We start from the raw sequence: 26,808 nt of genomic DNA on the forward strand, positions 1-26,808 counted from the left end.
TTGAAAGGTCTGAAAATCTGTTTCCGATTCGATCATTCAATGATGAATAATTTGCTTTGCGTGAAAGTAAGAAACCGAGCAGCCCCAATAAACGCAAGCACAAAGCTCCAGTTACATGGCTGATAGAACCACAGCTGGACACCAGGAAAGCCGTTTTCCACCTGAAAGTGAGCTCCTCGACTTTTCCCCAGGCGACTTGCCTTTGCCTTTGCGTTTGACACTTTTCCACAGTAACGGAAGTGGGGCTGCTGGGGAACTATCAAAGTGCACCTAGACGGGGACTTGAGTTTGACACGTTTAAAGGCAGACAGCTGATGCTGGGCGAGAATAGTGTGGTCGGTCGGGGTGGTGGGTGGTCTGAAGGCCGCAGCCATGCAACAACCACAAGCCAAACAAGCGGCAACAGCAGAAAGAAATTACACGCAAGCAACAAGACAACAAAGTTGTCAATGTTGTTGGGCAAGCAAAAAATTTACATGCTCCGCATATCAATGGCGTGGCCTAAAGGGGGTTAATCAACAAAGAAAAATTAAATAAATTTATGATAATGAATTCCCATATCTTCAGTGTTCTCAACAAATTGTAAGCTTTATTTAACAACATATTTTTTAAGAGAGTTTAAAAATATACGGAACCTGAAAATTTGTTCAAATATTTATTCGTCAAACTATGAGATCTAAAATCCACTGGATGCCGCCCCTGATCCTTATGTTGAAAATGCAGCTGGGACTGCGGCTGCAACCAAAGCTAAGATAACGTTTCCGAGGCCACCCACCACAAAAATTTTCCCTTTTATCCTTTTCGCTTTCAGCGTTTAAATATTAGCTGTGAAACAAGCGCTTTCTTTGTTGCTTTTGCTTTAAAATTGCTGCTGCAATTACATATGCAATGCCAAAATGCAAAACGAAGGAGTCGAGAATTAAGCGCCAAGTGAGAGACAACACAGAAAAATTGGCATACAATTTAGCAAAAAAAAAATAAAAAAGTGGAAATGCAACAACCGAAAATATTTTGCTTCGTTAAGTTTTTGGTGTGCATGCGAAAACAGCAACAATAATGTGTTAATGTGTGCAAACACACACAAATGCATCTGCATACATACATAGAGTAAGGGCAACCGCAGAAAATGCAAAACACATGCCAAGGAGAAATTCGCTCCATTGAAGAGAGTAGGATGTGGAAAAGGACACACCGGATGTGGCACTGCATCCGAAGGATGATGATGCAAGGACTTGGGGACACAAAACGTTGTCTACTCCAAGCGCATGCAAATGTAATAAAATGATATAAAATAGAACTGAAGACACTGGGATGCAAGTGTGTGCTTCTGACATACGGATTTGTTGATCAAGGATTTTAAGATTTCCATATTACCTGCTTTGAACGACATGTTTGCTATTCAATTTATATTTCTGGCATTTTTATTTAAAAGAAATGCTTGGTAGGGAAAGTATATTGCTGCATATTTATACCTCTATTATTTCTATTATTAGAAGTAATGTTTTGTGAAGCCAAGAAAATAAATATGCATTCCTTCATTTGAGTTACAAAACTGTTTCAAATTAGTCGAGCTTTTCCTTCATTTTTGGACTACTTTCAGTTTGTTGAGCTTATTAATTTCATACAAAATGGCTCGAAAAAGTTGAATAAATATGAAAGTTTACCCCAATACACATATTTTCCATTCAAACGCAGCTAATCAAACTCAACTCCCGAAAAGCGGAAATAAATGCGGGCAAGGAAACAAATTTTGCGACAATGAGTAGCGCACAAACATATTTATTTCGCCATGAAATGCACATGCATACATGTGAAAAAGTGAACACAAGCATAAATATAAACATATGCACGCATAAACATACACACACACACACATGATGGCGCATCCAGGACTCTCACATACACACACACACACACCAAGACATGCATTAGTTGTGGCCCGGCATTCATTTCATTTTTATTCCGCACTCACTTTTCACTGTTAGTTATGTCTGCTTGTGGTTTCCTTCTTTTCACGTTATTTATGTTTATTTGCATATATTTTATTTCATTTTATTTTTCTGGGGGAAATGCATAGAGGAACGGAAATGCAACTGAAACACGCTCATTTATCTCCCCGCATACAACACGCGAAATTTGCGGTTAAGCTAAGCAAACCATAGCATACTTCTAAGCGCCCTGGGTGTATCTGTATCTGAAAATAAAGCTGCAGTTCCTTGAACTCCGAAATAAATATATGAAAATCGCCAACAGCAAACAAACACAAGCTGAAATGCTTTTCGAATGTAAATTCTCAAGTTGGTTATGCCAATATCTCGGCGGCTTTTAAGCAGCTAAACATTTGGTCAGCAAACAAACTGCCACAAAACAAATGACAAGTAATTTAATGAAAATGGAAATCATTAGACAGGTTAAGAAAGTGAATTCGCCCAAGGGCAATCTAATGTTATTTAAGTGTCAAACAAAACGAAATGAATTTAATTTTATTAAAACGAATTTTAGAACCCTCTGGGTCTAACACTTATTAAGAATTATGTTTCATTTAATTTTATTTAACCACTTTCAAGTTTTATTAACATTTATAGGTATTCAATCAAGGCAGAAGCCGCATAAAAATTATTTTATTCACAATATCCATATAACAACGTCTAAAAATGTAGGAGAGTCAAAAGTGCAAGGAAGTGCTTGCTTTCCCTGCCGTCCTAAGCATTTCACTTTATATTTGGAAAACCTGCTAGCAACAGATGTGCAGCGTGAACAACAAAAAAGAACGCCAGCCGGAAAATGCAACATTCCCATCGTCATCTGTAAAATATTCGAACCATTTTGCTGGCGCTTCTTTGCCATTTGTAAACAGACCGCCCAATTCCTCCCTGGAATCGAGTGGGTCCCTTAGTCATGTTTGATTTGCAATTTTGCACAATCAAACTCTTGCCAAGGCTCGAATTGGATGGCAGCGGAGTTTCGGGAGCAGCCAGCAGGCTAAATCCCAAAAATTGCCAATAAATTTGTGCTGTTGACTGTATGTGTGTGTGGCTACAAATTTGCTGCTTGCATATTTTATTTGTGTAGCGTATGTTGTGAAAATTCAAATGCAAATGCAGGAGCTGTGACCAACATCAGTCCAGAGATAGTCGTTTAAAAATGCTGAAAAATCAAAGAAAAAGGCTATAATGGGATTGTGGTACTTGAAAAGATATTGTATATTTATATTGCTATAACAGGTTTATGGGTGAGAAGAAAACGACAGCAATTTGAGTGCCAGCACTCTTTTCATGACCCCCCTTACAAGATGTTTCTTTTCTGAAAAACTAACAAAAATTTGCTTAATTATTAAATATTTTATTTATTAAAAAATAGCTTAAGAAACCCTAAACATCAGTTGAAAAGGGTCGTGGCATAAGGTTAATGTTGTGTAAGGTATTTCCGAATCATTGATTAGCCAGCTCGAAGGCCGGAAACGCAGCAATGGACAACGCGGCGTATGAGTGTTGCGCGAATATTTCAGCAGTCACGCAGCACTTACAACTGGCCATGTTCAAGGTATTTGCGGGTGTGTGCAGTCGTGTGTTATTTGGTGTAAATTATATGGTCGAAAGATGCAAAATTAGCCAAATAATGGCTGCCTAATGTGCCGGAAAGCTGGCGAGCAAAAGTTAATGGCGAAAATCCTTTAGTCCCCCACCATAATGAAAACATAAAACGGAGCCACTAAAAGCAAATCGACAGCGGCACATATTTGCTAATCCAATAAGTGTTAGCTGCTTCACTGCCTGCGAAAAAGGGTGGGGCATTAAAGGGTTAAAGGATCGCATAAAATTTGAATACATTTTCGCTTAAACTCGTTTCCTTAGCTAACTCAAATAATTCAAGTTGGCGTTTTATTTTATTTTTTGTTGCCCTGTCAAACGTGTTTCGCGGTAATTGAACGGACTTTAAATGCCAGCCAAAAATTGTACAAAAATGCGGGCTAACACAAACGGCTTTGGTCCAGGTTTTTCTTCTATTTTCATTTTTTTTCATTCTTTTTTTTTGTATTTATTTGCCTTTGATGTGCCACTAAAACTGAGGTTTGGGTGGTTCAACGGCGTGGGGAAAGTAAAGCCAAATGCAGTTGGGACTCAATGGCGACTCCTATGCAAAAGAAGCAATGCTCGCCAACGCGACGACATCGAAACTTTTCCTATTTTTTGTGCTTTTATTTTTGGTGTCGCTGGTTTTAACCAGTAAAATATTTTGGTTATATAGAAAATATTGTCTGGAAAAACATGATGCCAAAAATATAACAAGAAAATATCATAAGTACCTTAAACAATAATAAACCAAAATAAATTCTTTAAAATATATCTCGAATATAATAAATTTTGTATTTTTGTTTCTCAAAGAAATGCTTTTTTAACCTATACCCAAGTTAAGGCACTAATGACTGAAAATTTACCAAATGCATTTTTAAAAAACGTTTTTATTAAATAAGTTTTCATAAGCCTGCATATTTCTGGAGCACCCCAGTCCGCATATGATCTCAAAATATTCAGGGTATTATGACTTTCCATGGGGAGAAAGTCGAGCTGAAAACTGCACCGAAAATGGCAAACTGACTTCAAGTGGCATTTTGACATTTTGTTGAATTTCAACTCGCTTTTCGTTTTGGGATGCAACGATGGGTTCCGAGGTATGTAAAAAGTGAAAGGGGCGTGTTCAGGGGGCCAGAAAACTCGCAGGTGGTTGGGCATGCAAACGAAATGCAAAGAGACGCATATTTTTTTACTTAAATTAGAAAAACAATTGCCAGCGTTGTGGGCAGTGAAAGCTGCAACTTTGGTCAGCAGGTTGACCACACAAAAAGTTCGCAAAGCATTTACTTTTTACACGATGCATTTCAACTTCGCAGAGCTGGTGTTAAAACTTCGCCATTTTAGAGCCCAGCTTTTTACCCATAAATTGTTTTTTAAGTCCAATACCTAACGAAGTGTACGTTTTTTTTTTTGGAATTTATTTAAAGGCTTTTTGTTGAGGTATTTTTTAGACTGGACTTAAATTACGAGGAAAACATATATAATGTTATCAAGTTACATTATAGAACTGAATCACTTCTAAAAAAATATATATATTGGGTTTATAATAACCACAACATTTTCAGACATCGTTTTTTTTTTTTTTTAAATAGTTTTAAATTTTTTACATACCACTCAAAAACTTGTTGCACCATCTCTAAGTGTGACCATTACTTGGGATCAAATCTTAACTATCGATATGGCGTTATAGACGATTTCAGTCTGGCGCAAAGTTCCGTTAGCAGCAAGAAGAAGCGCAAAGGCATTGTAACCAAATAATATTGCTACTAAAGTTGTTGTTTTTGTCCCACTGAAAATGGAGTTACGCAGCCGAACCAACAGGAGATTAGTTGACTTCCTCAAAAGTAAGATATCCTAAGTTAGACGTCCTTAACGTATATAACTAACTATTTGCTCAGGCGCAGGCGTCTACGAGGAAGGCATGGATATTGAGGAAATGTCCGAGTTAGCAAGTGTAGTGCAGCAATCGGCTAGTATCAGTCCCCCGGATGAGGATCTAGAAAGGGCTCTGCATGTGGGAAAAGTATTCAGTAAATAATAAACAACAAAAACTAATTAGCTCTTCATTAATGTCCGCAGGAAAGCGAGTCTGATTTTTTGACCTCTCATCCCAGTGCCTTGCACAACTCAACGATGATCATATCGCCGCAAGTGACCAGGAGAAATCCCTCAGAAGTGGACAGTCCACCGAGCGACCCGATCCGTATAACTTTTCGGGCTCTAGTGCACCGTGCCATGGACTGGAGTCCCACCTCGGACAATCGAATTCCCGAACGCAAGCGCATTGCTGCGGATCGCAATGAAAACGTCGAACTAGTTGGCAAACGTTCCAGAGCAACGGCGGCTATCAGCATTGGCCAGGCACCGGAGGAGGAGCCGCACAATGCCGACGCCACACCCGTTTCCCCGGACAACGAGTGCGACTCCGGCGTCAGTTGGGAGGAGGTATCTTTGTCCAGCGCCAGCGATAGCACCACTCTTCCTTCCATCGGCGAAATGCCCGATCGACATTTAATCAGCACTAGCAGCGTCGCCGTCTCGGATTTCTCAGATGCCAATGAAATCAGCCAGGAATAGCCTGTTCCCGCCCATGTCTTGTGGTTTATGTTTCCCAATCGAATGCATTAAAAATTTTACAATGTTTATATAGTCGAAAAAGTTAATATGTCACATTAAAAGATTGAATTATTGCATTATTGCGGCATGTGCATTTGGTTTTGGGTCGGGCTGTATTTTTTCCAATTATTCCAGGTTCGCTATTAGTTATAAGCATGTAAAGTTCAATAAAAACAAAAACCCAATATATAAAAACATTTCCGAAAGCGAAATTACATAGTGATGGCTTGACTTTACATACTTATGTATAATTACATTTGCATATGGAAGTTTGTAAATTAAGCCTGTTATACAACACTGCTTCGTCTTTTTATAGGAATTAAAACTTTTTATGTTTTACTACAATTTTAAGGCTAAAATTGACCAAAACCGACACTTTTAGTATTTAATAAAATAAGTTGTCAATAACACGTGGTTATAGTTTGAACTCAATTTCATGTATTACATATGGTACAGTAGGGTTTCAACAGTATTTTTATCAACACTGATGTTCTTATTGTGGACACACTGGTCGCACGGCTTTTCACGTTGTCATTTTGCAGGAGCAAGACGTTGAAAATTTGTTAAAAATGTAATTAAAAAGGAAAGCAGTGTATTAAATATATTGATGGATTCTTTATTGCAGGTCCCAACCAAAGGTTCCTCACATTGTGGGCGATGATGATGAATATCAAGGAGCTTTGTAAGACTTCATTAATATAGCTTCATAAAACAGTCACATTATTTTTTCTTTCTAGAGCTCCCGAAAGTGATGAGATTACAAACGAGTCTTCTGTGTAAGTTTTTTTTTATAATGTTTTGATAGATTATTTACAAGTTACCCCATTATTAGGGAAATTGATCAAGATGATCAAGGTGATCAAGATGATCAAGGTGATCAAGATGATCAAGGTGATCAAGATGATGAAGATGATCAAGGTGATCAAGATGATCAAGGTGATCAAGATGACTATTCCAACGAAGATGAGTGAGTATATTTAAAGTTATACAGCAAAATCATTTCACTCATTTTGTGAACCGTTCAGAATGGATTTGGATGGGGCAGACTGGTCCCCATATGTCACCTATGAGGCGGGTGCACCGTAAGTTAAAGATGCGTAATGTAACAAGGAGTATAAGATTCCGGTTTTCCTACAGCAGACGTCCAAAAAGTGCTTTGGAGATTACCGAAATTGTCGAGTTGCCAAAAATTCCAATGATAAACCCCACCTCACCCAAACTGGTGGTACAGAAGCCAGAGACCCTGAAGGTACACATCGTGGGGCCTGAGAAGAATATCATCATCTCTCGCGCCAATTATGCGACATCAGAGTCCATTGGAGCTCGCGTTTCCCGACGTAGCTGGGGCAACTTGGAACCATTTCTCCGTAGTTTGGCACGTAGCACTACGACCGAGACCTCAGGGGATACCGGCTCCGTATCACCAGGTCAGCTGCTGGCCAAGCCCGTGGATGTCACCGATTTCTTTCATACCATTGCTGTGGGTCTCGTTGAGCAGCGCATCTGCTTGAAGCCTTTTTTGGCGTTGCGCAAACATATTGCTCATCTGGTGGACAAGACTGTGAAGCAATCCAAGAAGATGCGCAAGTAATACATGTAACATCCAAGAGTACAACATCCATCCAATAATATCCAATAAATAATATTTTGCGTTCACGAGATGTATCATTCTTAATGTTACCCGATTGGATATTAAGTTAACTCAAATTCGAAAATTTAATTAAATTAATATAAAATATAAATGTAAAATTAAGCACAATATTAGTATCCACACGGTTCGTCGTCCATTTCGTTGCAATTGCAGTAGTTAACATCGGGAACGTTGTCGGATACCAGATCATCCTCGGCAATTGTCACACAGCGCACGTTGCACGGATATTTCTGGGAGATCGACTGATTTAGGTGCTATCGTTGGATTAGTTAAGATTCTAGACCCACCACCACGACCAAGGGATGGCCATCATCGTCCGTGAGTCCCACATTATCGCAGCCATCGCCCTCGTTCTGTCGGTGAACTATGAACTTGGTCATACAACAAAGCACGATCTAAAAAGATGATTAACTTAGGTCTTATCTTAAAATACACTTTTGTTAGATATTCTTATTTTTGATTTGAATATGCCTTACGCTAATGCATTTACCAGACAAAGAGATATATAATTTTAATCTTTTAATGGCGATGTCTCCATTATTCCCCATTATTCTGACTTGCAAACGTTGTCAATTACCAATTACTTACCAGAAACTTAAGGGCCAGCACCCATAGCGCCATCAGGATGTAAAAGCAGTTCCACACCGCACCAACGAACGCCGGCAAGCATCCGTTCGCATTGATGGAGTCCACGGTGAGAGCGGGAAAAGGCTGCCGGCTATTGCCACCGATGGACTGACCCTCACCGGGCAGGAAGTTGTTAAAGCAGCTGTCGCAGGAGCGCTTGCAGCAGGCGAAGGGTGCCAGGACCATCGACGTGCAGTTATTCTCACGCCGTGGCATCCACTCCGCGTTCATCCAGTCCTTGTAGCCATGCACCCCGCAGCACTCCTTGTGCCACTGCAGTCCGTCCCACAGGAGTTTCCACTCGGGACACGAGTAGTACATGTCGATGCCGCGGGTCAGCGAGGTGTCCGCCGCATTCTCGAGGACATCGACACCCCGGTAAAGATTCCAAATGCACCCGAAACCGGAGGCAATGATTACGCAGGAGTAGAAGGCCCACACGGATAGCAAGAGGCGAATGTTGGGCGTGCAGCGACGCCGCCAAATTCGCCGCCACATGGCAATGCTGCAGAGGAAGGTCACCATCACCTGAGCGCCAAACACGTAGATCCCAAACAGATAGCCGTACACCAGGCGGCACTCGATCTCCGATAGATAGCCGGTGAGCACGGTGTGGTAGTAGGCGGTCACCACCAGGATCAGCAGTCCGATCACGGCCTCGGTTATTAACAGCAGGTGGAGGTAGATGGAGGCTCGGCGGAAGGGCTGGCGCATTTGGTCATCCTCGTGGGCATCGGTCGAAAGTTTGGCTTGTCGACGAGGTTTTAGCTCTGAACTCGAATTTCATTTGGATTGACGCTTATTGCAAGGACTTGGGTGTTTGAATTTTAAAGTGTACAACATGAAGTCTATCAATTTAATCCCTAAAGGCAGTAAAAATAATAATGCATTGAAAAATCGCTTTGCAAATATATTTACATCTTTTTATTTGGTATGCAATTGACAAAGGAGTACACTTAACTATATTTCAGTTTAAAACCTTTTAATTTGGAGCTCGATCAGTTGGAGCGTATCCCATCACGGGGCAGCGGCTTACCGCACAAAGCTAAACTTGAGTACGCCAGATGTGTAGTCCGTATTGCGTCCGATCTGTTTGGCATCCACCTTTAGCAGCCTTATGTTGTCCATGCAGCGCGGACTGTGAACTATTTCCGGTTTGATATCGCTATGCCGGATCCACAGCTCTAGAGGGCGAGTGCGCCAGCTTTGCTTGGCCAAAATGGCAATACACCGCCAGACGAAGGATTCTCCATGGCAGAAGGTTCGCGTAATGTCGAGGACTCTCAGCTGCCGACAATTGATCACGAATTCCAGCAGGCCCAAAGGACTCTCCAACTGATAGCCACATAAATGGAGCTCGGTTAGCCCACCCAGTTGACTGGCTAGCTGCCGCAGTATCTGATCCCCCAGGCACTGCACCTGGCCGCCCTCCTCCTCCTCCTCCTCCGGCTGGCTGTACAGCTCCAGTCGCGTCAAGTGCCCGAGATTTCCCAGCTCCCTGAAGAACCGGCCATAGTCGTGCAAAACTCCACTGAAACTAATGGCCTCAATTCGTCGGCCATCGCCGGGAGGACTTGTGGGACTAACTATCCTCGATAGGACATCGAAGACAAAGTTCCTGGAATAAATCGACAGCTTTCGCAGGTGAGGCAATTTCAGTAGCTGCTGCGTAATATCCGACTCCATACACACGTGGTAATCCGCAATCTTAATATGCTCCAATGTGGGACACAGTTGCAGATCCGCCAGATCACAGCAGTTCACCTCGTCACAGTCCTCCATTATGTCAAATTTGCGCAGTCGCAGCTGCCGGAAGATGTCCCTAAAGTGCTGCGATTCCAGAAACTGGCAATCGTCCAGGCGGAGATCGGTAAGCTCTTCCAGGTCGCATAGGTACTTCCCGGTAATTTGGCAGCCTCTAAGTTTGAGGCTTTTTAGATTGGGAAATACCCTCTGCAGCATTCGCACATCCTCATCCACGAAGCGAACGCGTCCCCGTCTATACACATTGCCCAGCCACTCGAAGGAGTGAATCCTCGCCAGGGTGTGGTTACTGAGCAGTCGCAGTCTTCGGAGATCCAACTGCTTGCAGCTCAGGCGCTGCATGTGCGGAGCCAGGGCCAGAATGAAAGCCACAAACTGTCGGGAATTGGCTCCCGATCGTCCGAACATCTCGTCCTGCAGGACAACGTTGCGAACACGGGTCTCCCAGAGCATGTGCACTATGCTCTCCAAGCGCCTGTTCAACCTGCTGATTTCGAACTGCTGGTACACGTCCAGCTGGCGGATGATCAAAGCCAGGACATCGTCATTCAGCTGGAGCAGCGTTACTGCAGTGGGTTCTAAAAAGTTGAAGGACGATCGTCTTAATGGGCTCAGTGCTATTGTTTTTTTATTTTTCGTTTTTAGCCAATTCCTTACCTGTATCGCTTGCGGACGTCATCTGCGGTCTGTTCTCGATCGTGGTGCTTGGAATACTAACGAATCCATGTAGTTGCCACGGTCAGCAGTCCGATGCTACCTAGTGCGAAGGTCATTTAGGGGTGGGTTTCCAGGCAGATCGGGCGAAATTCGCGCTACCTAAACGACTTATCCTTTTGGAGATGGGAAAACGTACCGATAGTTTTCGACGGATCTCAAAGATACGAAATAAAAAAAATGTCCTTAACAAAAAAATAAAATTCTACAAGGGGTTACTCAGTTTTAAGCCCATGTACCATATCTTCAATAGGTTTCTTGTAAAATCCGGTTTTATGCTTATGCTGCGCGTTTTTGCTGCTCATTTATTTGTTTTGTTTAGTGCTTACTACTTCATAAATTTTAATTACATTTTACTCGTAACTTGTACAATATATACTATATATATATATATATTTCATTTGTTGTCCAATTTCTGTCGTATAGGCATATATATTTTAGGTATATATAGTGTTGTATTGTATCTGATTTATAGTACATTATTGTTTCTATTTAGTATTGTTACTGTTTGTTGCATTTAATGTTTACGTTAATTGGGGCATTCCAAGCGTTTTCTTCAGCTTCTGTTATTTTTCTCCTAGGAAACATTTTCGGCGCTGTCCCAGCGTTTTATCATTAAGGTTAATGGGTATGTTTCTGTCGATCAGTGAGTGTGGGTTGTGGAGAAAGTTACCTCTATTCTCACGGCTTGCACTACGCAACTTATAAGTAAATTATTTCGTTTGTTCATTAATATTGCAACACAAGTGAATTGTCGTTTCCTTAAACTTGCCTTTCACGTACTACACATACATATCCGTTATATATTAGTCAATAATCGTACAATAATATATATCTCTATATGCATTCTGTATACTGCGCTCTATACACATCACCTAAAATCCAAAAACACCCAAAAACTAACACGGATACTCAACTACATAATTATAGACGTGTGATAGTGTGTGTTTGCGACTTCGAAAACAATTATTTTCAGTGTGAAAGCAAAATACATGCATATCAATGATAATTTCTTACAATTTTCAATTGTTCCCTGCATTCGAAGTGTATTCAATATGTGCACTTTGCTGCGATGATTGTGAATCAATAAAATTAGGTTAAATAAAACCAAGTTCTGTCTTCAAATGGTTAAACAAACAGTTTTACATTTTCCGTTTATTCGTGTACAGTTACAGTTTGTTAAATTAAATTAAAATTGTATTTTAAGCATTCAATTCTCGATAATTAAATGTATAAAATGTTGCATTTAAAAGGAAGCATAATGTGTAGGTCGTATGTCTGTCAGTTTGTCTGTGTAGGGTGAGTTTTCTTACTAAATTATTAAACGTTGACTCGTGTTTAATATTACTTTTTTTATAGATTTCCCTTTTTTTGTAAAATTTAAAGCAGATATGTTGTTGCTTGTGGCGCTTGGGGCTTTCTCGTTAATTTTTCACTTTCTTTTATTTCGTTACGGCTTTAACTTGTTCTTAATGTTTGCTGTTTTCAACACAAGCACAGTTAAGGGTTATAATTAATTTTAGAGTTGTGCCTAGTCGTATATATGTATATGTATGGGTTGTTGTTGTTGCTTGTTAACTTTAATAGTGGGGTAATAACTTGTTGTTATAGGTTTAGTATTCATATATCATAATCGTAATTGTAATTGTAATCATAATGATTGGGCGACGCGCCCAACTAAAAACTACTCGCTCTCCCACGCGGGAACTCCTATCTCCATTCCTTCGATCCGTGCTTTCAATTATTACTTTTAGTAGATCAACTAACATTAAATATAATAACTTGTTTGTTTAATCCCTTTTCATTATCTCGTTAGTTGGGTCTGCCGTTATGCTGCTTCTGTTTCCACTGTCATATAATAATATATATATCTCATAATCATCACAGCCCCACTTTCAGGGCTCGATATATTGTAAACTGGGTTAAGGACTACACTTGGCCAATATATGTGAAAGTTTTCGCGCGTTAGCTCGCTATCAATGATCCTCCTTGGAAAATGCAAAAATAATACAATTGTGATAATAATTTTCGATAGATTTCCAAGGGTCTTGTTGCGTGTTATTTACAAACTATAAGTATATATTATAATTGTATGCCTATGCATATCTGCATATGTTTATGTATGATGAGGATGCTTTCTATGAATGTCGCTCCATATGGATTAAATCATAACTTAGACAAAACACAATAAAAAATACAAGAGGGTGCGCTTTTGCTGGTTACGGCAACAAAAACCCCTTAACTTTAAGTGTCTAGCGAGAAAATTGCCTGAGTCGGATTGGTCTTCGGATCCATTTGATTCACTAAGCGCAGCTTAGGAACAATTGGATATCACAAAAACCAAATCGATCGAACCAAACAAAGTCACGCGCCGCCTGGCACACATTTCAAAAATGTAGAAAACACGTGAATAAAATTAGACGCTAAGCGCCTAAGCATTAAAGATACACATAAAAGGGAGAGATACCAAGAACAAACTATGAGATGATTCGTATTGCACGTTAAAGCTGGCGGCGGCAGACTAGTTGAGGAGTGTTTAGTTTGCTTGCGATTGGGAAATACATCTCGTTGAGTTTCTAGGGTGATTTGATTATTTCAAATTGTTTGCTTTACAATATTTCACGAATTAAAATCTAAATAGTTGCCAACGAAATATTTAGTTAACATCACTTGAATTTTGGGGCTTTAGAAGACTGGACATTTAAACGGCATACATACCGTACCATTTTGTCCTAAAAGTAATATTTTACCACACACGCTTGCTTTAAAAATCGTCACACCCTAGAAACCCAGCGTACCGCGATATCCGCTTGGGGCCACCGATCAGCGTAACCAGCGCGCTGCTAAAACTATTGTACATACAACTAGCTGCTTATATGGGGTGCGCTCGTTATGGTGTGTGTCCTATTTAGAGAAGTCGCGTCAGCTCGGCTCACTAGCACTGGCTCACTGGTGGCACGCATGCCTTCACCACGCCGCTTGCGACGACGCAGTGGCCGCTGTGGCAGCTATTGAGGTGCTCGTCGTGCTGCTGGAGTGTGCTGTGGTGGGAGTGTAGCCGTGCAGGAGGGGCTACTGTTAGTAAACAACCGGGTGCTGTTCCACGTTCGCTGGCAGATGCTGCAGCTGGATGGCGGCGCGTGCCAGAGCACTTGGGTCACTGATCAAGGCGATGGGCGGCGGCTGCTGTTGCTGCTGCGGTGGCGGGGCCTGCGGATGACCCTGCTGTTGCTGCTGGTGATGCTGCTGCTGTTGTTGCTGCTGATGTTGCTGTTGCTGCTGTTGACGATGCTGCTCCTGCTGATGATGGTGGGCCGCCTGTTGGATGGACAACTGAAGCAGTTGTTGCTGCTGCTGCAACTGCTGTTGCTGCTGCTGGTGAGCAGCCACTGCAGCCTGCTGTTGATGTTGCGCGGCCACTTGTTGTTGATGCTGCTGATGTGCAGCAGCCGCCTGTTGCTGGGCTGCTTGCTGTTGGGCAGCAGCGGCGGCTGCGGCCTGTTGCTGTGCAGCTGCTGCGGCGGCTGCTTGCTGCTTCTGCGACTGTTGTTGGGCAGCCGCATTATGTGAGATGAGCGTGGAGGTAACCAGGGGCACCAGACCCGGAGTTAACTGGACCGCGCCGGCTCCGCCCGCCGCACCCGCCGTGATCTGCTGGATGGTGTGCATCGTGGTGGTCGCCGAGTGATGGGGAACTGAAACGGTAGGAGGACCGGTTAAGTTGGGCGACTTGGGCACGGGGAGACTCGCTTGCGCTAGCGCAGTCGTGTTTGCCGACTCACTTATGATCGGTTTCACTTCCTGCTTGACTTGCGTCAGCACACCAGCCGGTATTTGCGGATGCGGATGCACGGGTGGTGGCGGCATCATAGCATCCGGGTGATTCATCTTCATGTGGCGCTTCAAATTGCCGCGCTCGACGAACGCCTTGCTGCACAGTGTGCACGCGTGTGGTTTCTCACCCGAATGGGAGCGCATGTGCGAGACCAAGTGACCTGCGAAACGGACAATGGAAGCGACATGAAGATCTGATCGTCGGGGATCTTGAATTTCGAAAACGGCTCAGGTAAGTTTTGGGGGCTTGCTCTCACAGTCGTTGTCGGCATGCAAATTAGGCTCAAAGGTAAATGTCTAGTCATACTTTGTGTTAACAAGAAACCGAAATCTTAAATATTGCTAAAAGTAATCTACTATTAATTCAAATCATTTGCTTTTCAATGCAACAAACTTTGCACTGATCATAAAATGTACTTAGTTATATTATTAAATCAAGAACCTTGTTCACAATATGTATTTAATTTCAATATTATTTGAAATTCTACTTTTAGGATGGTTTTTCTTTACTGTTTAATTAAAAGAGCTACATATATTAAATAAATAAAACAAGTAAAGAAACATGAATCTTTTGAAAAACTAAGATTTTTGATTTGGTTTCTGACTAGAATCGACCCACGAAAACGACATTTGGAGGCTGTGAAAGCAATCCCCACAACAGCAACTGGAGAGAAGGATTGGGATTAAGGTATTTGGATTATGACTGTAGCTGGGACACTATGCTGACGCCACGCCACGCGTGCCTCCACTGGATGCATGCAACGCACAGCCAACAATCATAGAGCTCACTCACCTTTGCAGATGAAGTTCTTGGGGCACTTCTCGCAGGCGAATGGCCGCTCCATCTCCTGGCCCTTGGTATGGCTACGCTGATGGAAGAGCAGATTGCCCTTGAGCGGGAACGATTTGCCGCACGTCTCGCAGGTGAAGGGCCGGTCACCGGTGTGGCACCGGGACATATGGTTGATCAGGTGCTCCTTGCGCGTAAACGGCTTGTTGCAAACGTTGCAGCAATGCGGATTGTCGCTCGAATGCTGGCGCATATGATTGTTGAGGTGCTCCTTCCGCGTAAACGTCTTCTGGCAGTACTCGCACTTGTGCGGCGAGTCGCCCGTGTGCAGGCGCACATGGTTCGTCAGGTGCTCCTTGCGCGTGAAGGTCTTCTTGCAGTAGGAGCAGCGGTGCGGGGAGTCGCCCGTGTGCTGGCGCACATGGTTCGTCAGGTGCTCCTTGCGCGTAAACGTCTTGGTGCAGTACGTGCACTTGTGCGGCGACTCGCCTGTATGTTGCCGTACATGATTAACCATGTGATCTTTGCGCGTGAACGCTTTCGTGCAGTACGTGCACTTGAACGGTGTCTCACCCGTGTGCTGGCGTATGTGGTTGACCAGGTGCTCCTTGCGCGTGAACGTCTTCATGCAGTAGGAGCAGCGGTGTGGCGACTCTCCCGTGTGCTGGCGCACGTGGTTAAGCAAGTGCTCCTTGCGCGTAAACGTCTTGGAGCAAAAGTCGCACCGGTGCGGCGTCTCGCCTGCTTGCGTGGCAAATGTGTTGGTGTCGCGCGAATGGGACGAAAAAATGTTTAGAGATTAGTAATCATCGCCATGGAACAGGGGGGGGCGGTCATGGTTTGGGCTGGCTGGTTGCGGGTCACTGGACACCTGGCGCGGATTGGTATTGTGTTGTATATCTCCTCTAGGCGACGGGGGAAAATCGTGTGTTCACTGTCTCCGCGATCTATATTTTAGGAAAACTAACTACAAGAACATACCATATATCTAAACCTTGAGTTTCAAGGGATTAAAGAGAAGTAGAAAACTTTAAGATCTAGAATCAATCAGCTTTTAAACATTGAAAACCGATTAAAGAAAAGAATTTAAAAACTGGCTGACTTCTTAGTTAAGTCCTATCAAAACATATTTTTATAGAGTTACGCTGAAAGTGACTATCAAAACATACAATTGCTGTAAGGAATTCTAAGACTACATTCTAAATCAAACGTTAGTTATATTAGAACATATGAAGAAGTAATTGATCCACGAAGAACAGTGGAGTGCAACTAGCTTTTACCCCAATCCTAGCCAGAGTTCGTTATCGCTGCGCCGCCAAGTGTCTGTGTATACAAGGTTTTTTTATGTGTCGTGGACTGTAGCTGGAGGCTGGACGGACTGGTGGATAGGATTCGATCGGGATCGAGGTGCAGGAAGCGGGCTTACGATTCGTTTTGTCTCTTTACCTGTATGCCAAAGTATGTGATTGGTGAAGTGCTCCTTGCGGCTAAAGCTCTTGCCGCAGATCTCGCAACGGAACGGCGTCTCGTTGGTATGTGATCGCATATGGTTGGCTAGGTGCTCCTTGCGCGTGTATTTCTTGCCGCAGACATCGCACTGGTGCGGCGTTTGACCTGGATATGTGGGAGAGGGTAGCAGAACAGAACGGAATTGTTGTATATAGGGAATGGCGTTTGATCTCGTTCGACAAGACAAAATCGCATTCGTTAGCGCAAGCATTTTCTTTTTTCTCGCTCAACTCGAATCAGCGACCATTTCTCCAAAAGGGATCCTTGCGGCAGCCCATTGGAGAAATGTTGGCGAATCGGAGAAAAAACAAAATTTCAGATCCCCCGACCCATCCTCGCGCACCGCTCAGTCTTATTTTTTTTTTCTTTTTTCTTTTTTTTAAGTTGTTTAGTGATGGGGTGGCTGCGTGGGTGGGTGGGTTTATTTCTTTCGTATTAAAATCTTTTCTTCGTATTTTTTTTTCTGTTTGGTGTGAAACTGGCCGTGGCTTGCGTTGTTGTGGTTTCGAACGAACGAAGCGAACGGAGGCTGCTGGCTCGGGCATATGGACGTGGGCGTGGTGGTGTCAGATGTGTTGTGGATTGTATGTGGTGTGGATGATGTTCATTGGATGTGTGTCTTGTTTTGTGTGTGCCTGTCAACTCTGCTTCTACTCAATGCTGATCCTCAGGATGCTGTTCTTTTTTACGTTTTTGTGCGGAACGTGCGGTTCCAGAAGAAAGTTTGGCCAAAGAGCTAAAGTTTAAGGTAGGTTTCTAAGCCTACCTAGCAGATATTTATGCAGGTGAGCTGGTTGGTGTGTGTGTGTGCGTGTTTCTTGTGTTGTGTGTGATCCAATTGCTTTCGTGTGATCGAGTGTGAAATGTCGCAGTTACACAGAGACGTTGGCAATCGACAAGCAGCAACAACGAACTTTTCTTAGCTTTTCTTTACTTTCTTGACTTTTCTTTGCTTTGGACACCCTGTTCGACAGCAGAGAGAGCGTAGACAAAGTTGCACAGGCATTAGATATCGAATCGAAACGGGAGTGAAGGATTGGACATGGACTTGGAGTGATGGAGTGGAGCGAGCACTGGATGAAGTGTTTGGATTGGTGGTGCATGTGAGCATGATTAAGACTTGGTGAAGCTGGGGATGTGTGATGCAGAGATCATGGTTGGGGGGAAATGGAGCGGTATGAGCGTGTTTTCTTTTAATTTTGTAGCGGGATTAGGCGAGGAGCGTTCTCCAGTTCTTTGGAGATTTGCTCGCATGAAGCGTTAGTTGACACAGAGAAAAAAATCAGAACTCTATCTATACCTAAAAGTTCTAGAGAATTAAAAACCTTAGCTTGAGTGCCGTAATGTATATGCAATTATTGAATTTATGAAACCCTTAGGCACAATTAGTTGTTTTGTTTCTGAACTGATTTGTAATACTATTCCTAATGATGTTGTCATTTAAAAAATGAAGATTAAAAAGGAATTCATGCGGTTATAGTGTGAATATAGATCATGGAATTTGGAAAACATTTGTAAGATGTTTTTAAACGAAATTAAATTTGCATTTCGGCACATTCTAAGCAAGTTGGTGATAAGATAGTTGAACTATTTGGCCAGGAAAGGTACCCAAATTAATGACCAATTTCAGTTTATGTTTTTTCTCTCTGTGTGAGTACAGTGGGCGGGACTGTGGGAGTTGGCGGGTAGAAGAAGCACAAGCGATGAGCGAGATAGAAGTGTATGAGAGAGTGGGTGGAAGAAGACGTAGGACGCACGATGAAGTTTATATATTTTTTGCGGTGCTTGTTGTCAATTCTTTTTGATTGGTTTGGTTGGTTGATTGAATTTTTGATTTGGTTCTTGGTTGGTTTGGTTGGTTTGTGTGATGTGGTGATGGCTGTTGTTGTTCTTGTACTCTATGGATAGAATTTGGTCTGACTGGAGTTGGTCTTGGATATATATATATATTTTTTTTTCGGTATTTAGTTCTGAGAGAATCTGATCTGTCTTTTTGTTTTGGCGCTCGCCGCTCGCATTGTCCGCCCCCACCAATCAATCACACTCACCAGTGTGCCACATGTAGTGGTTAACATAGTGTTCCTTGCGCGTAAAGGACTTCTTACAAATATCGCAACGATGTGGCGTCTCACCCGTGTGTTTGCGCACATGGTTGACCATGTGCTCCTTGCGCGTGAACGTCTTGGCGCAGTACTGGCAACGGAAGGGCGTTTCGCCCGTGTGCGAGCGGAAGTGATTGTCCAGATGCTCTTTGCGGGCAAAGGTCTTTTGGCAAATGGTGCAGGCGAACGGTTTGTCCGTCGAGTGCCGTTTCATGTGCCGCTCCAGGCTCGTATTGTTCGCGAACACATTGAAGCACACGATGCAGGTGAACATGGGCCCGCCAATGTGGATCTTGCCGTGGCGCGTCAAATCCTGCGACGTGGTGAACCCCTGGCCGCACACCTGGCACATGAACGGCTTCCGTTCGCTGTGGTAGCGCCGGTGCACGATCAGCTGGTACCGGAACTGGAACATCTTGCCGCAGATGTCGCAGACGTGCGTCCCCGTCGCAATGGGCGTACCGTCTGGCGCCAGCGCCACGTTTTGCCCGCCACCATTGCCGCCATTGCCGCTGCCGTCCACGCCATGAATGCCGCCCTCCATTTTAGGCATAAGCAACTCACCCGCCGTGGTCGTGGTGCCCCCACTGGTGGTGCTCCCGCCGCTGCTAGTCGAGCTGCTGGTCGTCGTCACCGTCACCTGCTGGCCCCCATTGCCGCTGGTGGCCGGCGGTAGTCCTCCCCCCGCCGATGCAGCTGCCGCCGCGGCCGCTGCTGCATTCGCTGATGCCATTACCGCTGCAACGGCGGCATTATTCGTGGACGCCGCTGCTGCGGCTGCCGCTGCACTCGCCGCATGGCTGGTAACCTGCGGCGGTAGCGGAGGAGGTGGTGGCAACTGGCCGCCGTGGGCTGCTGCTAATTGATGATTGACCACATCGCCGTGGATTTTGCCAAAGACCTCGTGGTAGGTGAAGAGCTGCGAAATGTCCTCAATGTTCACCTTGTACATTTCGATGCCGTGCGGCGGCTTGCCATCCTCTTTGTGCTCGGATTTAGGAAGCGGTGGTGGGCCGCCCAATGTAATCGTTGTCCCACCAGTGGTCACAACAGGAGTTACTACTGATGGCACAGAGCTGGCAGCGCTCACGTGCTGCATTCTTGTGTCCAGATCCGGGCGATCGTTGTGGCGTTGCTCGTTCCCTGATTCCTATATCCTAATGATGTTCTTGTTGTTGTGTTGTTGTTTTGTTTTGGGAGTTATTGGTTTGTTGGGAGTAGTTGTTGTTGTTGCTGCTGCTGTTCTTGGTTGTTGTATTTCATGTGTTGCTGCTGAGGAGCGCCTACATATTGCTGTTGTTGCTGCTGTCGACTGCTTTCGCTGAGCGTGGCTACAACAAACAAAAAATGCAAGTGGAAGGTGGAGGTGGTGTCACTTAATCTCTGGCTACTCAGGTATTTTTCGAGGTCTTTCTTATCGACGCTGACGGGGGACAATTACCATGAAATTGCTGCCGTTGCTCTGGCTCCCGTGGGGCTGATGTTGTGGCTGCTACTTTAACAGTTGATCCATTTGAGTGTGTAATTGGCGCACAACCAATTTGTATTGTTCACCTGTAAATGAATGAAATTTATTGGAATCAAATCTATTGACTGGAAAAGGTTTATCTACGAGGATATGATGTATGATGTTGCAAATATGCTGCAGCATAAAGCTGACTTACAAAGGACTATCCATATGATATTTAGCAGGATGATCAGACAAAGATAAGCACACGGTCGAAGTGAAGGTGTTGGTCCTGTGGCATTTTGACAGCATTCTGGTGCCGAAGGACATTACAGGACATTTGCAGTGCAACAATGCAAATGTCAGTTGCATGTATGTACGTGCACACAAGTACAGTTGAGCCCTAACCCCACACTTACACACAAAGTAAACAATCATCACCCAGAACTAATTTATGTAAAAAGATGTTGGCCAGCTAGCTCTTCGTTTTATTGATTTCGCTGCTGGGCATTAAAAGTGATATAAATTGCCCATTAGCGGACCACAGGACTCACACACATTCACACACACACCCATATTGCTATGTATGTCTTCATCACCGAAGGAATAAAAGGAAGAAGAAGAGGGCCTACAATGAAATAACTTTATATAAATTGTAAATGGCAAAAGGCAGCAAAACGAATGACAAGGGACACGAAAATGGGAGTGGAGCTGGAATTTGAGGCTGTTAAGTCGAGGGAGGGGCAGGATCCAGGATTTAGATATCCAATCAGAGAATGCAAGCAGAAGAGAGCGAGCGCGCAACGTGTAAGAGAGGGAAGAGCAAAACGAGTTAGGGGGAGGGGGGAGCTGATGTAAATATCAAGAAGTACAAATCGATTAAAGACAACGCGCGTAAGTGTGTGCGTGTGTAGGAAAAACCGAGCTGCGAATTAAAGATGGATGAGCGAGTGCACAAGGGGAGAGCGTAAGGGGAGCTCCAATAGAAGAGAGGGAGAGCGCGCGCATGAGCGGGAGAGGTGGGGAGTGTTTGCATAGGTCCTGGTTTCGCCCCTTTTCGCTAAGCGCTTTACAGTTACAGCTTACAGCTTACATGCTAAGCAAATGGTAGCGAGAGAGAGAGAGGAGGCGAGGAGTGGAGCGAAGCTCCCCCGTGATTGCGCTCTCACACTCTCTTGTTTTTCTCGAGCAAATAATTCAGCAAACATCGAGGAGAGCGCAGAGCGGGAGAAAGGACACTAAAAAAGGGCGCCACTTTTAATGTGGTGAGGTAGGAATGTTTCATTGATGTGTGTGTGCAAATCTCCAAATACATATGTACATATGTCTTCTGCACGCACATGTGTGTGTGCAAGTGCCCAGCCCGGGCAGAAACACAAAAAACAAAAAAGAAAAGTGGGCGGGTTTCGTTTTGGGCATGTAAAGTGCTGATGAAGCCAAGCACAGAACGCAAGACAAATGGCCCAATCTACAAAGGGGCTGGACCCCCGCCCACTATTAAGTAACTGTAACTCAAGCATCGCCACAAAACGAATTAATCGAGTGCAAACCGCAAACGCAGGTCAAAAACCTTAGCACTTCATCAACGGATCAAAAGAATTTTGTGTTAACTACCGGGTATCCCCAATTCCATGTATCTAAGCATATCTTTCAGATAACTTTCAAGTGATGGGTCATTATTGCAATTTAGTCTTGATTCAGTAAAGTGAATCCAGCGTATTACGCCCCTTAAGCTTTATAAGAATTTGTCAAGAATATTATGATTTTACTAGAATCTTTGGGATGATCTGCAATAGACCGATGACATAGATTTAAAAATCTAAAGTAATATTATTTAAGGCATCTCTTGATAAAGTAATATCCAGAAACTGCAGGAAATTAAGGAAGTAAGAACAACAACCATACAAGTTTATTTTGAAACTTTGAGATTTGCATTCGAGCAGTTGCTATCCAACGAATTAGGTTACTCGTTACGGAAGGGATTATAAATTATTATTATAGAAGATTATAGAAGCGCTGTTCTATACGAGAACACTATACCATATGGTCCAAAAACAAGAATGATCCGTATCGAATGGGGTTGAATAACCCCTTTGGGTGGTGAGCGGCAAAGTCACCCTGTATTTTGATGTGAATACAGCAGCAATTGAAATCACTTACCTCATGTGATTCTCTTCTTGGCCCGATTCCGCCGATTTTACTGGGGAGGCTCGCCAGGAGCGGACTTGAAAGTATATTTAGACGGATGCGGATGTTCCTTTGGGCCGGGCCACCTGCAAGCAGAAACGAGAGGGGAGACATGGCAACAATAATAACCAGTGAGCAACAGTTTGTTTGCGGTGTTTATGTTTACGCGAAATATTCAAACGGCCCGCGGTACAGTCTTCCCCTTTTCCCTTTGCTGCTAGTTTCGGTTTCAGTTTTGGTTCCACTTCCACACACACACACAGCCATGCATACTTGCATACGTGTGTGGAAAGAGCGGAAAGGGGGGCGAAAGCAAATCAAGCGAAAATTTATTTGCAGTCAATATATGTATAAGTACATCCATATGTATGCAAAAGTCACCAACACATCGAAACTAAGGCTGCGTCTGCGTGGAAAGAAGAGCAAAAATATTCTAACTCTAATTGGAAAGGGAATGGGAATTGGAATTGCCATCGGGGGGGCATTGCAAATTTTACATTTCCAACTATTCCAATTCGAAGCGAGCGGTGCGGTTTCGGTGCTAACAAATCAAATTAATTGTATCTATATCTAGAAGAGCTGTATGTGCGTGCATCTCCTCCTCGGCCAGTCAGTCTTCTCTGCTTTTCTTCTAGATTCTAGACGGGGGGCCTCTCCTCGTTCTCTCCCTCTCCCCATTCTGGTTTGCTTTTGGCTGCCAGCAGGGAAAAAAAAGTTGTGTCTTTCTTGCCATGCCGCCTCCTCTTTATTCCCTTCTTGCCCACTGCTTTTCGTGCACTTTTGTACACGGCTTTGCTTTTTTTATTTTGTTATTCTCGTCTCGCCTCTCTCGCTCCTGCCTCTCTCCCTCTCTTTGCCTTACATTGTCTCTCATTATTCATTGAACGACAACGGCAACGCCACCCCTTATCCCCCTGGCCCAGCAGCAACAACGTTTTGCACGAACGACGCTACGTACAATTCCCAGCCGCCTAAAGCGGAAAACCAATAAAAACGAATTGAATCGCAAAGCGTAAGTACAAAATAAAGCGAGGAGGCGAGACAGAAAAAATGAAAGCTGAGAGAGTAGCTAACGAGCAAGCGAGAGAGCGCGAAAGAGAGAGAGAGAAGCGGGTACAGGCGGCGCGTCGATACAAGTTTTGCCTTTTGGCTCACATTCTACAGAGGTGGTCAAAAGTATTTACACAACGAGCTTTTTTTTCAATTGTCAACTAATTGAAAAAAAAGCTCGTTGTGTAAATACTTTTGACCACCTCTGTATATGCCGAGATCCGAAACTCAAGTTATAGTTATAATTATTGCCGCTGCTGCCGCTTTTTATTTTTAATTTTGTTTGGCTGTCGCTCAAATTTCGACCGAGAGAGCGGCGAATCGAATAGGAAAAAGAGCGAGAGAGAGGAGAAGGAGGATCGAGTTGGAGAAACGTCCGTCACATTTTCATTACAGCCAATTAGTGTGCATTTCATAATTGTTAAACAAAACAGATAGGCACAAATCTCTGAGCACAATTGGAAAAGCCAAAGGAATTGGAATCGGGAGCTGAGTTCTAACATATGGCGGCGAAAAAAAGTGCCAATTCGGAGAGCGCCACCGATCGCTCAAAGTGCTATAGTTAATAAATTTCAGAAAAATGCAACCCTGCGTCTCCCCTCTCCCGCTCTACAACTTGCAAGAATGACACGATGATGACGTTAATGGGAACTCTGTAGCTGTGGATGTGCGCAGCTCACATACACAAGCACACACAGATACTCTCGCACTCGCACACCAAAACACTCACACACCAATACACTGACAGCAAAGTCGACCGCAAAGTCATTTGATTAATAATTCTCGCATTCTTTTTTGCCTGCGAATTTCACAAATAAACACAATTGTTTCCAATCAGCCCCGGTACTTGCCCCTCTCCCCATCCCTTTATTTCCGACCCACCCCCTCCAGCAGCTTCCCCCCTCGTACAACACACTGCAGTTTTTACAAGCTTTAAAAAGGTTGTTCGGTTCGTTCTTATGACGCCAGTATATGAAAATTTACTTGATATTGCAACGGTGGTGGTGGCGGGCACACTCTCCGGCGAATGTGTGTGTGTGTGTGTGCAACAGTAGTGGCAATCAGAATCGAAACGCCGCGCGGGTGAGAGGCGGTGGTGAACGGCGAACAGAGCAAAGCAAACTGAAAACTGAATGAGACGCGGAGGCAGCAGAAGGCGAGCAGGCAAAGGCGACCGATGTAAAAGTTCTTCGTGCGACGCGTTCGGGCGGCAGCCGAAAGCACAAAAGTCCAGTGGGAGAGCCAGTGCAGGCGGTTTGGCTTTGGCGAGGGGATCTATTGATTCGACTCTTACATTTAAGAGTTACTTATTGAACTTTTTTAATGTAGCATAATAACTAGGCTATCTGACTATCTTATTGAAATGTGTTATATTTATATGGCAAAAGCATAAGAAATAACAGGGATCAAGCGGATTAGCACGAATGTTCAGTAATGAGCCTTATAAGTTAAGATAAAAGATAAAGATAGATCAGCTGCGCTAAGCTAACATTTACATAAGCCACAGAGAAAAACGAACTTTAATAACAAGGCAGTTTACCTGATCGGAATATATGAAAATCGAAAACACTTATAAAAAATAATTCAATTTAATATTTATAACCTTGTATAAAAATGACAAACGTTAAAAAACCATTAATAAATTACTGATTAAAGTATCCCCTAGAACAAATCTTCATGTTAGATGAAAACTACCTCAACTCCTTTTAGCACTCAGAGTAGAAATCTAGCTAAGGAGCACCTGCACTCACTCCAATTACAAAAACTGGCTAGAAAGAATTCAAGTGGCCAGCACTGGCAAGAGGTGTGGAGGCAGCGAGAGAGCGAGAGCGACTACGAGAGACACCGCAAGATACAGATACAATGCGTGCTCGAGCCCGCATGTGTGTGTGCGTGCGATTGCGTTGTTCTTATTAACGATTCGCTGCCGCTGCCTCCGCAGCTCCCTCCACCAACCCCCTCCCATAGATGTGCTGCTTTTTCGGGGCTTGGGCACAAAAAGGCGGCAAAACGGTTAGGCACACAAATTCGACCGGGTCCAATTGGCCAATTTGAATACGAATGCAGGAGTCGCCAATTCGAATTGCACTTACCAGCGATATAGTCAGGGTTTATCCATAGACCAGCGAGCTACCACTCCTTTTTCTGCCTGCAGCAGCGTCCCTTTTCAACAGACGCCGTTCCCGGATTGCTCAATGGCGATCTTGGTTTCGTGGCCCGATCTCGCACATCACTCTCCACTGGTCACTAACTGCATTGCGCGCACTGTACACTTGCGGTTGGCCATTTAATTAGAGCGGTGTCTTTATTTTCTTTACATTTAACGCGGATCCAGAGTTTCAGTTGCGGGCGGAAGAGCGAGAGAAGCAGTGTATAGAGCTGGAAGAAGTATCGATATGACATCGATATCTAAATCGATAGTTCTCCAGCGCTCGCAGTGTGACCGGGCTGATTTATTTGCAATGTAACTTGGAAAGATACCAAGGACACAAAAATACCAAACTAGGGATGGCACTGCGTCGATAGCTTTGGAAATTTAGTTTTTTGTAAAATATTCTTAAATAAAAAAATAACTAGTAGCGTACATTTAATAAGTTTTGATGTGTAATTGTAATTATAACATTTCTGAAAGTATAAACCTAAATAGTAAGATCTTACTTCAAATTTTAGAGAGTTCTTTTTTGCATACGCAAGTGGAGGATTTACAATGTAGAAAAGCAAATTATGTAGGCAACGATAATTACTTTTTCACTTGATATTGTTCGAGTTTTTTTTAATCCGTATTTTGTGGAAAGGGTTTTATAAGAAGGACAATAAGTGGATTATACGATACATTTTATAAGATTTTCCAAAGAAAAGAAATCCCAAGATCGATCCTCTTGTTTAGAATAAGATAAAATGTTTCAAAAATGTTTTTACATATAGAATAGCTGGAAGTCCTT

General features: G+C 43.5%; 5 protein-coding genes across 15 annotated transcripts; 2 read left to right on the forward strand and 3 right to left on the reverse strand.

Moving 5' to 3' along the window:
* Positions 1-5,175: 5,175 nt before the first annotated feature.
* LOC117140168 lies at positions 5,176-6,271 on the forward strand. The gene is made up of 3 exons (XM_033302944.1): positions 5,176-5,419; positions 5,474-5,589; positions 5,655-6,271. Exons 1-3 carry the CDS (start codon positions 5,371-5,373, stop codon positions 6,150-6,152), a joined length of 663 nt encoding a protein of 220 aa, XP_033158835.1. The 5' UTR covers positions 5,176-5,370; the 3' UTR covers positions 6,153-6,271.
* A 440-nt stretch (positions 6,272-6,711) lies between these two features.
* LOC117150798 (nucleolin) lies at positions 6,712-7,847 on the forward strand. 2 transcript variants are annotated; one of them, XM_033317856.1, is made up of 6 exons: positions 6,712-6,762; positions 6,817-6,873; positions 6,929-6,967; positions 7,024-7,158; positions 7,217-7,273; positions 7,332-7,847. In XM_033317856.1, coding segments are annotated over exons 1-6 (741 nt in total). In that variant the 5' UTR covers positions 6,712-6,760; the 3' UTR covers positions 7,783-7,847. The 2 variants fall into 2 exon arrangements, with proteins under 2 accessions (XP_033173747.1, XP_033173748.1); XM_033317857.1 differs by lacking the exon at positions 7,217-7,273 and having other exon boundaries at positions 7,329-7,847.
* Positions 7,848-7,950: 103 nt separating this feature from the next.
* Positions 7,951-9,289, reverse strand: LOC117150797 (tetraspanin-12). Its single transcript, XM_033317855.1, has 3 exons — positions 8,431-9,289; positions 8,130-8,237; positions 7,951-8,072 (listed from the first exon to the last, which is right to left on the reverse strand). Exons 1-3 carry the CDS (start codon positions 9,181-9,183, stop codon positions 7,953-7,955), a joined length of 981 nt encoding a protein of 326 aa, XP_033173746.1. The 5' UTR covers positions 9,184-9,289; the 3' UTR covers positions 7,951-7,952.
* A 77-nt stretch (positions 9,290-9,366) lies between these two features.
* Positions 9,367-11,164, reverse strand: LOC117151067. Its single transcript, XM_033318309.1, has 2 exons — positions 10,891-11,164; positions 9,367-10,811 (listed from the first exon to the last, which is right to left on the reverse strand). The coding sequence occupies exons 1-2, from the start codon at positions 10,910-10,912 to the stop codon at positions 9,502-9,504; spliced, it is 1,332 nt and encodes a 443-aa protein (XP_033174200.1). The 5' UTR covers positions 10,913-11,164; the 3' UTR covers positions 9,367-9,501.
* A 902-nt stretch (positions 11,165-12,066) lies between these two features.
* On the reverse strand, positions 12,067-26,261 carry LOC117151065 (gastrula zinc finger protein XlCGF57.1). 10 transcript variants are annotated; one of them, XM_033318302.1, is made up of 8 exons: positions 25,960-26,260; positions 22,790-22,902; positions 20,624-20,736; positions 19,213-20,513; positions 17,018-17,185; positions 15,575-16,315; positions 14,730-14,942; positions 12,067-14,642 (listed from the first exon to the last, which is right to left on the reverse strand). In XM_033318302.1, exons 4-8 carry the CDS (start codon positions 20,279-20,281, stop codon positions 14,026-14,028), a joined length of 2,808 nt encoding a protein of 935 aa, XP_033174193.1. In that variant the 5' UTR covers positions 20,282-20,513; positions 20,624-20,736; positions 22,790-22,902; positions 25,960-26,260; the 3' UTR covers positions 12,067-14,025. The 10 variants fall into 10 exon arrangements, with proteins under 10 accessions (XP_033174193.1, XP_033174192.1, XP_033174189.1 ...); XM_033318301.1 differs by having other exon boundaries at positions 15,575-16,312; positions 19,129-20,513; XM_033318298.1 differs by having other exon boundaries at positions 19,129-20,513.
* Positions 26,262-26,808: the final 547 nt, after the last annotated feature.

The sequence above is a fragment of the Drosophila mauritiana genome, chromosome 2L (assembly GCF_004382145.1).
Source record: "Drosophila mauritiana strain mau12 chromosome 2L, ASM438214v1, whole genome shotgun sequence".
Classification (NCBI taxonomy): domain Eukaryota; kingdom Metazoa; phylum Arthropoda; class Insecta; order Diptera; family Drosophilidae; genus Drosophila; species Drosophila mauritiana.